Source organism: Globicephala melas, chromosome 1, assembly GCF_963455315.2.
Source record: "Globicephala melas chromosome 1, mGloMel1.2, whole genome shotgun sequence".
Classification (NCBI taxonomy): domain Eukaryota; kingdom Metazoa; phylum Chordata; class Mammalia; order Artiodactyla; family Delphinidae; genus Globicephala; species Globicephala melas.
Window position 1 is genome coordinate 149,896,952 of NC_083314.1, and position 10,314 is coordinate 149,907,265.

The 10,314-nt window shown below is 55.7% G+C and overlaps 1 protein-coding gene across 2 annotated transcripts; it reads left to right on the plus strand.

The window, feature by feature from the left end:
* Positions 1 to 578: 578 nt before the first annotated feature.
* POMGNT1 (protein O-linked mannose N-acetylglucosaminyltransferase 1 (beta 1,2-)) lies at positions 579 to 9,774 on the plus strand. 2 transcript variants are annotated; one of them, XM_030870024.2, is made up of 22 exons: positions 579 to 685; positions 1,154 to 1,323; positions 1,930 to 2,044; positions 2,180 to 2,298; positions 2,981 to 3,046; positions 3,137 to 3,250; positions 4,031 to 4,178; positions 4,341 to 4,439; positions 4,596 to 4,723; positions 5,068 to 5,138; positions 5,368 to 5,443; positions 5,639 to 5,722; positions 5,812 to 5,853; positions 6,063 to 6,121; positions 6,438 to 6,510; positions 6,593 to 6,721; positions 6,806 to 6,931; positions 7,857 to 7,921; positions 8,097 to 8,141; positions 8,508 to 8,643; positions 8,891 to 9,000; positions 9,100 to 9,774. In XM_030870024.2, the coding sequence occupies exons 2-22, from the start codon at positions 1,204 to 1,206 to the stop codon at positions 9,185 to 9,187; spliced, it is 2,013 nt and encodes a 670-aa protein (XP_030725884.1). In that variant the 5' UTR covers positions 579 to 685; positions 1,154 to 1,203; the 3' UTR covers positions 9,188 to 9,774. The 2 variants fall into 2 exon arrangements, with proteins under 2 accessions (XP_030725884.1, XP_030725885.1); XM_030870025.3 differs by having other exon boundaries at positions 4,031 to 4,148.
* The last annotated feature ends 540 nt before the right edge of the window (positions 9,775 to 10,314 follow it).

The following is a 10,314-nucleotide window of genomic DNA, read 5'->3' on the forward strand; positions in this document are numbered from 1 at the left end:
TCATTTTCTTTGTCTAAAAGATTGGGATAGTAACAGTACCTACCTCATGGAGTTGTTGTGGAATTAAATTAGTTAATATAGTAAGATGCTTACTTAGAACAGTGACTGCCATGGAGTGTCATATGAGGTCATACTCATTTCACAGAGAAGGGAACCTGGGCTGAGACGTGAAGTGACTTGTCCAAGGTCTAGGTGGGTGGTAGAACCAGGTTTTCAATTCCCCCGTAGTCTGCAGTGGCCTCGCATGCTCTAGACCTGGGTGCAGGCTTGCCCAAGCAAAGGGAGGGGTATCTGGGTCCGAGGCCTGTAGCCCCTCTGACCCTGGCGTGCCCTGCGGTCTACTCCAAGGCTCTAGGACTCCGACCCCAATCGGGTTTGCCACCACGCAGTGTTGGGAGCGGGGAAGCTGCTCTCCCCCAGCCGCCCACCCGGCCAGCCAGCTGCAAGGCAGCCGAGGCACCGAGCACTACCGCTACTCGCTGGGGGAAGACACCAGCCGCCGCCCTAAGCGCCTCCCGCCGCCCTCTCACCCCGCGGCGGCGGCGGCGGCGGCGGAAGCGGGGAGGCGGGCCGCCCGGGCCGGGGCGGGGCCGCGAGCGGCATGGAGGAGGCGGAGGCCGCGGAGCGCCGGGCCGAGCAGTGCGGGCCCGAGCGGGGCCCGAGCGGGGCCCGGGCCCCCTGAGCCGTGAGTGTCTCTGGGCGGGGGTCCGGGAGGGGTGGCATGGCCGGGGCGGGTCCCCGAGTGCTGGGGCGGCCCAAGGCGCGGGAGGAGAAGAGCAGGGCCAGATAGGAGGGGGCGAGGGCGGAAGGGGGTGGAGAATGGGGGGGGGGTCGCTGCCCTTCGCTCACCCTAGGACTAGGAAGGCCTGGGGCTTGGTTCTTTTAGGGACTGATGAGCCTTGAGAGCCGATTATTTGGCCTCCAGCATTGGGACAATGGGCAGTCCTGTCAGTTTCCCCAGCCCCAGGAGAGTTTCCAGGTGATCTGACCCCTCTGAAGGTTTCCTTTCCAGAGAAGTTGAGCCACTTTTCCCAGGTCACACAGCATGGATGCTGCAAGGATGAGTTACTGGGGGGTCCTCCTTCATCTCCCCAAGAAAGCATCAGACTTTGGGAGGAAAACTTTACCCCACATGACCCTCTGGTCTCCTCAGATTCCTGAAGGCATGGGTTGGCCAGGACAGTGGTGACCCCCCAATCCGGCATGGACGACTGGAAGCCCAGCCCCCTCATCAAGCCCTTTGGGGCTCGGAAAAAGCGGAGCTGGTATCTTACCTGGAAGTATAAACTGACCAACCAGCGGGCCCTGCGGAGATTCTGTCAGGTATAGAGGTGTCCCATACCTCCCAGGGGCTCCCTCCCAGCTTTACCCCAGCCTAGACTATGGGTACTGGAACCTACCTTGGCTGCCCCCACCCTGGAAAGAGGGTGGGAAACCTCTTTGTCTCATGTCCCTACCAGGTAGTGGGTTGGGTCCAGAGTTCTGGAATCAGAACCCAAGTACAACCTCCTAGGCTTCTGACAAACCTGAAGTTGGATCAGGAAGGCTTTGCCCAGGACCCACACCTGTCAGGCAGTCAGGGCTAGGACCCAGGTCTTCTGATCCCCAGCATGGTTCTCTGGGACTGGCTCCATCTCTAGGAACTAATTGTGGAGGAACCAAGGGAATCAAGGCTCAAATGGAAGAATACAGGAGTTCTGGGTAGGGAGCGCCCTGATGAAGGGGAAAGGGTCAGGGGAGGGTCCCTGAAGGAGGTGGTCGTGAAACTGAACCCAGGTCTGGGGGAGTAGAGCTGGTCAGACAGAGGGAAGAGAGGCAAAACCCAGGTTCTCCCTGTGTCATCACTTCAGCCAGAGCCCTCCTTTCAGCAAGACGTGCAGTGATCTTTAGGGGGTGCCCCTCTTTAGTTGTCCCCACCCCTCCCCTCAGACAGGAGCTGTGCTTTTCCTACTGGTGACCGTCATTGTCAACATCAAGTTGATCCTGGACACGCGGAGAGCAATCAGCGAGGCCAATGAAGACCCGGAGCCAGAAAAAGACTATGGTAGGACCAGACTGAGGATGGGATTGGTGGTGGAGGGGGCGTCCCCTGGGATCCTGTGGCTGAAATGATGGGCAGAGCCCAAGGGGTGAGACACTGCTGGAGGGACTATCTCCATGACCTGTCACACACCCACAGATGAGGCCTTGGGCCGACTGGAGTCCCCACGGCGCAGAGGCAGTGGTCCCCGACGGGTGCTGGATGTGGAGGTATACTCAAGCCGCAGCAAAGTGTACGTAGCAGTGGACGGCACTACGGTGAGTGGGCTGGTGTCTAGTGTACGGTCACTGCATTCTACTTACGGTGTGGTCTGCTGGTTCTGGGTCCACTGCCTGAGTGGGAACTGCAGCTCTGCCAGTTTCTAGCTGTGTGACTTCGGAGGCCTCAGTTCCTCATCTGTAGACTGGGACTAATGATTTCTGCTTGTCAGGATTAAATGTAAGGTATGTGAAATGTATTATATGTAGTGGGATATTATCAAAAGGGATCAGTAGTGTTAGTAGGCAGTTAATTCAGTGATTTATTTATTTCGTGGTCCCATTTATTTATTTATTTCCTGGTCCCTTCTTTGGCTTCGGTCTTGTCCTGGACGCTGGGAACCTGGAGGTAGTCAGCCCTGGCCCTACTTTGAGGGGTCCATCTGTGAGACGGTGATACCTCCAGCATGAGGCTGAGATAGTCAAGGGCTCTAAGAGTCGTGAAAGCTGGCGGGGGGTCGGGAGGTGTTGTAGAAAGATGGGATCTCTTTTGATGGGGGTGCTATGGAGGCTTCCTGGAAGAGATGGCCTTCAGGCTGGGTTGGAAGAGAACTGTGTGAACAGAAGCAGAGGAAGGAGGGGAGGTTTTGTTTCATGCAGCTGTTTTTTTTAAGTGCCCATAAGACAGAGAGACCTCAAATGCCAGAGTGAAGAGTTTGACCTTGTCTCTGCTACCCTGTAGGTGCTGGAGGATGAGGCCCGGGAGCAGGGCCGGGGCATCCATGTCATCGTCCTCAACCAGGCCACGGTGAGGTTCTAGGGGTAGGGGACCTAGAGGGCCAAAGCTGAGCCCTCCTTGCTGGTGACACTAACTCATGAGAGGTGTGTCTCCTGCCAGGGCCATGTGATGGCAAAGCGGGTGTTTGACACGTACTCGCCTCATGAGGATGAGGCCATGGTGCTGTTCCTCAACATGGTGGCACCTGGCCGAGTGCTCATCTGCACCGTCAAGGTCAGTGACTCTGCCTTGGCCCCATTCCCAACACCCCTAGCTCCAGCCCTGCTCATGGCCCTGGGTTCTGTGCCCCTAATATGGCATAGTGGCAAGAGCCTCTGGAGGAAGGTGACCAGGTTCCAATCCTATCCTTGTCAATGGAGAGCAAGACAGAGTCCCTACCCTTATGGAGCTTACACCAATAGAGCAAGAGCAACAAAAAGCAGCCAAATAAATCTACCATGTCAGGAAAAGATAACTTGTATGAAGAAGAAAATTAAGCAAGGGAGACAGGGTGATGGGGGTGCATTTTAGAAAGGGGAGGCCTCTGTAAGGACAAGACGTGTGCACAGAAAGCTGGAGGAAGTGAGGAGTGAGCCATGTGAATATCTGGAGGAAGAGCATTCTAGATAGAAAGAATGGCAAGTGCAAAGGCCCTGAATTGGTAAGGTGCTTGGTGTGGAACAGCCGGGCTGCCAGTGGAGCTGGAGTAGAATAAGGGAGGGGAGGAGAAGGGTGATGAGAAGAGGGCAAGGAGGTAGCAGGGGACAGAGGTGCAGACTGTGTGGGATCATGTTAAGGACTAATTAGCCTAGTGACCTTGGGTGATTCTCAGAATCTGTCTAAGCCTTTAATTATCTGTGAAATGATAGAAACCACAAAGGGTTGTTGTGATAGTTTAATGAGCTAATTTAAGTAAAAGGTTTTACATGGTGCTTGACATGTAGTTAGTGTTCCCTGATGCTAGGTCTGCTGGAGCTGTGCCAGTCAGGCTGACCACCTTTTCTGGTCTCCCAGGATGAGGGCTCCTTCCACCTCAAGGACACAGCCAAGGCTCTGCTGAGGAGCCTAGGCAGCCAGGCCGGCCCTGCCCTGGGCTGGAGGGACACCTGGGCCTTCGTGGGACGAAAAGGAGGTGCCAGGACCGTAGGCCATCCGCCCTGTAGTATGAAGGGGCTGAGAGGAGCAGAACTCCAGGAGATGGGGTGGGCTGGGGGCAAATAGGAGTCGGTGGTGGTAGGCTGGATGAAAGTGGGCCGGGAGACGGGAAGAAGCTCCAGAACTGCAGCCTGGGCCCCCATTGCCCCTCATTTCTGCCCCCTGCCAGGTCCTGTCCTCGGGGAGAAACATTCTAAGTCACCTGCCCTCTCCTCCTGGGGGGATCCAGTCCTACTGAAGACAGATGTGCCGCTGAGCTCAGCTGAAGGTGGGGTTAGCGGGCGCTGGGCTCCAGGGCAGTGCCTGGGCTGGGGATAGGCATTTGGGTTCTCTTCACGGGGCTCTATTCTTGACTGGGTGCCTGGTGTTCTCCAAACCACACTGGCCTCATGCCCTCATCCTGTTGACCTCATCCCTCCCTCAGAAGCAGAGTGCCACTGGGCAGACACAGAGCTGAACCGTCGCCGCCACCGCTTCTGCAGCAAAGTCGAGGGCTATGGGAGTGTGTGCAGCTGCAAGGACCCCACACCCATCGAGTTCAGCCCTGACCCAGTGAGTGGGGCCTTGGGCAGCGAGGCCCGGACTCCTTCCCAGCTTGGCAAGGGGCCCCAGGAAAGGTCCAGGTTGGGCTTTCCCTGCCCCAGCCTGGGAGGGAACCGGGAGCTGAGGATTTATGCTGAGCTCTGAAAGACGGGGCGTCTTGGTTGTGGGGAAGGAGCAGGCCATGTGAGCGAAGGCCTAGAGTTGGAGTTGGGCTGAGTGTGTGGAGGGGCCAGGACAGGGAAGACCCTCTGCCTTTTCCCTTGCGTCTCCCTCTCCCTCAAGACTCTTCCCCGGGTGGGGATCCCAGTTTGAAGAGAGAGTGAGGCAAGAGCTGAACACTATTTCTCCCTCAGCTCCCAGACAACAAGGTCTTCAATGTGCCTGTGGCTGTCATTGCGGGGAACCGGCCCAATTACCTGTACCGGTGAGCCTGGGAGGGGGCTGTATCCAGCACTGAACAGGAGGGTGCTCAGTGGTGGGAACCCGAGGCTCATGTACCTGCAGGGGGAACTCTTGAGGTGGGCGGAATGGAAACAGATTCTAGGTGCATTCACCTTTGGGGGTGAACATGGAGAATCTGGGCCCATCTGTAAGCACAGGGGAGTCCTGATTTGGGGGGACAAAGAGGCCTAATCCAACCCTGGGCTCCCCAGGATGCTGCGCTCTCTACTCTCAGCCCAGGGGGTGTCTCCCCAGATGATAACAGTTTTCATCGACGGCTACTATGAGGTGAGTGGGGCTTGGGGGCTTTGGGCGGAGCAGAGCGCAGGGTTGCTGCTGCTGAGTAGCAGTGATCACAGAGGACTGGCAAGGGAGACAGCCCGGGCAAGGGCCATGAAATGTGCAGGGCTTGGCGTGTCAGAACCTACAGGGGTGGGCAGGGGGCGGGTGGCTCACATGATGACCAGCGGCCATGCCCCTTAGGAGCCGATGGATGTGGTGGCGCTGTTTGGTCTGAGGGGCATCCAGCACACTCCCATCAGCATCAAGAACGCCCGTGTGTCTCAGGTACCGCCTAGGCAAGGATGGAAGGGGTGGACACCTGGCCCCACTGTCCACCCCAAAGCTCATGTGCCCTATTCCTACTCCCCACCCAGCACTACAAGGCCAGCCTCACTGCCACTTTCAACCTGTTTCCGGTGAGTAGTAAAGACAAAACTCTTGGACCTAGAGAGGGGAAACATGGGCATAAGTCTGGTCTTGTTATATAGCAAGCTCTTCGTCTCTCTGGGTCTCATCCTCCTGATGTGGAAAATGGGGGTAGTGCTGCCTGAGAAGTGGGATGGAGGTGGAAGAGACGGGATGAGAAAGTCCCCCTTGGGATCATGTTGTCCCCCACCCCCTACAGGAAGCCAAGTTTGCTGTGGTTCTGGAGGAGGACCTGGACATCGCTGTGGATTTTTTCAGGTGAGGGAAGTGTCCCTCCTTGCAGCTCCAAGCTGCGTAGGGCCTCTGTGCATGAGTGGGTCTCCAGGGAGGAGGGCAATGAGGGGTCTTGGAAAGCTTTCCAGAGGAAGCAAGCTCCAAAGTGGGGAAAAATCCTGAGCAAAGGTGGGCTGGTGGGGGTTGGGGCTGGAGTAGAGAGTAGAAAGGATGAATGGAGACAGTGGGGCTCTGGGGGAAGGAGGCATGACTCCGGAGTCCCATCTCCAGTTCTTCCAGCATCACTGTGTGACTGGGTTTGTCCTTGCCCCTCCCTGAACCCCTGGACCCTGCCTCTCAGTTTCCTGAGCCAATCCATCCACCTGCTGGAGGAGGACGACAGCCTGTACTGTATCTCTGCCTGGAATGACCAGGTAGGCTGAGTGGCCAGGGGTCAGCTGCGGAGTTGGTAGAGGCCCCGAGCTAATACCTCCCATCACGGCCCCCTGTCCCCAGGGGTACGAACACACAGCTGAGGACCCAGCACTGCTGTACCGTGTGGAGACCATGCCTGGGCTGGGATGGGTGCTCAGGAAGTCCTTGTACAAGGAGGAGCTTGAGCCCAAGTGGCCCACACCGGAAAAGGTACCCTGGCAGGGTAGGGTGAGTGGGCTGAAGTCCCCTACCAGCTTGGAACCTCGTAACTCTCAGAGTCTTCCATGCCCCCAGCTCTGGGACTGGGATATGTGGATGCGGATGCCGGAGCAACGCCGAGGCCGAGAGTGCATCATCCCTGACATTTCCCGATCCTACCACTTTGGCATCGTTGGCCTCAACATGAATGGCTACTTCCATGTGAGTGGGAGGCAGGGGTGTTGGGGCATAGGGCACAGTGTGGTAAAAGGGGCAAGAACATGGACTCGAGCAACCCCAGCTCTGCCACTCACTAGCCATGTAGCCTTAGGGAAATTACTTACCTTCTTTTGCCTCAGTTTCTTTATTTGTGAAATGAGGATAAAAATACTCCTACCTCATAGGGTTGTGAGGTTATGAGGTTTAAATGAGTTAATATGTATAATATGTTTTGGACTGTAAACATTATATAAGGATTAGCTGGTATTATTTTTATCATTACTATTTTTAGCACTAGACTGTGGGTGTGGGGAGCATATTTCGGCTGCCACGCACTCGTCCAGCCCAGCAAACTCTGCCCTCTCCTGTCCTTGCAAGTGCTGAGGCCTAAGCCTCAGCCTGAAGTGAACAGAGAGGGCCCCAGGTCCCCACCCCTTCATCGCTGTGTCCAAAGGGCCACTCCCCAGTTATAGCCAGGGAGGCCTTGAGACAACCCAGTGTAAAGAATGGAGAGTTTCCAGCTTGGAACCTCCTAGAAGCCAGAAGGGCCTTCAGAGGCTGATTACTACAAGACCCCCACTCATCTCCGAGAGGGACGGGGAGTGACCTCATGTCCTTCCCCCTTAGTACCTTAGTCATAGCAGTTTTCTCCCTCCCAGTCCAGCCTGTCCCTTTGCAGGGGCCGTTCCTGGCTTCTGTGGCCCTAGAACAGCAGGCCCAGGGAGAGCCACTGGGGACAAGGACTAGCTCAGGGGTCAGTAGCATGAGATGCCAGTATGAGCATGAGCTCTCTGGCAATGGTGGAGCCAGAGGGACCTTTATAGATCTAGGACTTCATTTGTGGGCCTCGTGGATGTGTGGTGGGTCAGCAGGCAGGTGTGGGCCAGACAGTGTAATGCCCTGATTTTCACCTTCACGTCCGTTCCAGGAGGCCTACTTCAAGAAGCACAAGTTCAACACGGTTCCAGGTGTCCAGCTGAGGAACGTGGACAGGTGGGGGCTGGGGACGGCCCAGGGGAGGATATTTAGGGGCCTTGATAACCAGTGCCTGACAGGCCCTACTAGCCCTGCGGTCTGTGTGTTTACCCCAGCCCTGCTTCCCCCCAATCTCCATGTCATCCCTTGAGGGGCTACTCCCTCCCCTGACCCATTTCTCCCTCTCCTTTAGTCTGAAGAAAGAAGCGTATGAAGTGGAAGTTCACAGGCTGCTCAGGTATGGCCTAGGGCAGTGGGGTATATGAGGCAGGGGGTAAGGAGAAGTCAATACTGGGAGTCTTGGTCCCATAATTTGTGGGGCCCACTGCAAAATGAAAACCAGGCTCCCTTGTTCAAACATTATTAAGTGGGACTTCCCTGGCAGTCCAGTGGTTAAGACTCCACACTCCCAATGCAGGGGGCATGGGTTTTATCCCTGGTTGGGGAACTAAGATCTCATGTGCCGTGGCCAAAAAATGCCAAAAAACAACAAATGTTAAGAATTCCAAGATGGCAGCAGTAGAGCATTAAAAGCACAGGGCCTGTGTGACACACTCATGAGGTAGGCCCTGTCTTGGCCTTTCTCCCCCACTCCCTGCTACAGTGAAGCTGAGGTTCTGGACCACAGCAAGAACCCTTGTGAAGACTCTTTCCTGCCAGACACGGAGGGCCACACCTATGTGGCCTTTATCCGAATGGAGAAGGATGATGACTTCACCACCTGGACCCAGCTTGCCAAGGTGCCTCAATACCACACCTACCCCAGGAATACCCCTCCCCAAGATACAAGGAGCCTTTCTGGAATCTTCCACCTCAGAACCTTCTCTTCATACTCTCAGAGCCTCTCTTCTAAGCCCCTTTACAAATCCATATTCTTGAAGATGCTACCTCTTGCAAACTGAGGAGGCTGCTGAGGAGAGGGGGTTGGCCAAGGGCCCTCCCCACAGCTCTCCGACTCTTGCCTTTGCCCCACCCCACCCCCACCAGTGCCTCCATATCTGGGACCTGGATGTACGTGGCAACCACCGGGGCCTGTGGAGATTGTTTCGGAAGAGGAACCACTTTCTGGTGGTGGGGGTCCCAGCCTCCCCCTACTCGTGAGTGACTCTATTCTGTCCTTGGAAATGGAAGACTAGTGGGGTTAGGGGACGTAGCTAATGACCTCCTCCCTATTCGTTTTTCTGTTATCTTCCCAGAATGAAGAAGCCACCATCAATCACCCCAATTTTCTTGGAGCCACCCCCAAAGGAGGAGGGAGCCCCAGGAGCTGCAGAACAGACATGAGACCTCCTCCAGGACCCTGCAGGGCTGGGTACTGTGTACCCCCAGGCAGGCTAGCCCTTCACCCAATCCTGTAGGATTTTGTAGACACTCTCAGGGGCTGGGGCTGGTTTGTTTTTAACATGAGACTTAATTACTAACTCCCAGGGGAGGGTTCCCCTGCTCCAACATCCCTGTTCCTGAGTTGGAGGTCTATTTATTTACTTCCTTGTCGGGAAAGGGCAGGATAGTACCTGGGAATCTTTGGGATCCCTGGGCAGCTGATCCTGCCCTTTGTATACTCCCTCCTCCCAGGCCTGGCTCAGAATCTAACCTATTTATTGACTGTCCTGAGGGCCTTGGAAACCGGCGGAAGCCTGTAGGGCCTTGATTTTTTTTTTTGGACTGGGGTGCTGCCCTGAGGGTGGGGCAGGCTCTTACTCAGGAAACTGCTGTGCCCAACACATGGACAGGCCCAGCAGGGGCCCACCTGCTGATGCAGACTCACTCAGAGACCCTCAGACACTGAACCAGGCCTCTTTCAGCCTCCTCTTTGTCCAGATTTCCAAAGCTGGATGAGGTGGTCATTGATTAAAAAAGGAGAAAAGCTCTGGGGATTGTCTTGTGACTGTGTGTGTGTGTGTGTGTGTGTGTGTGTGTGTGTATGTGTGAGAGAGACAGACACACACAGAGACAGAGAAAGAGAGAGAGATGGGTGGGAGAGAGGATGGTCATGATGGATGATGGGTTTTCTTTACTGTCCTCCACAGGTTTATCTTCCATTTGGGGCCATTTGGCCAGCAGGGGATGCCCAAGTCTCAAACTCCAATGTTTTTACCCTAGAACAACAGAGCCTGACCTTTGCCCCACCCTACTTGGGGCTGAGCTCAGAGCGGCCACCCTATACCCCATTCCCACTGTTTAATTAACCATCAAGCTGTTTTCTGCCTAGCTCGTGTCTGGGCCAGGGCACCTGTCCCCAAAAATGGAGCAAGAGAGAGCAAAAAGGGATACCTGGGGATGGGGGCGGGGGGCGGTGATAGAGAGCAGGTGAGTATAGTGGAGGTGGGAAGGAAGTGGATGAGACAGAGCTGAATGGGCATCATTCAGGAAGTGAGGACTGGGCTGCCGGTGGAGACATAGGAACAAGG

Bases quoted from the DNA above. Each gene is read 5' to 3' on its own strand.
- POMGNT1 (XM_030870024.2), top strand. From the start codon at position 1,204: ATGGACGACTGGAAGCCCAGCCCCCTCATCAAGCCCTTTGGGGCTCGG. The intron at 4,179-4,340 runs GTATGAAGGGGC...GCCCCCTGCCAG, and splicing joins CGTAGGCCATCCGCCCTGTA to GTCCTGTCCTCGGGGAGAAA. The intron at 8,142-8,507 runs GTATGGCCTAGG...TCCCTGCTACAG, and splicing joins GAAGTTCACAGGCTGCTCAG to TGAAGCTGAGGTTCTGGACC.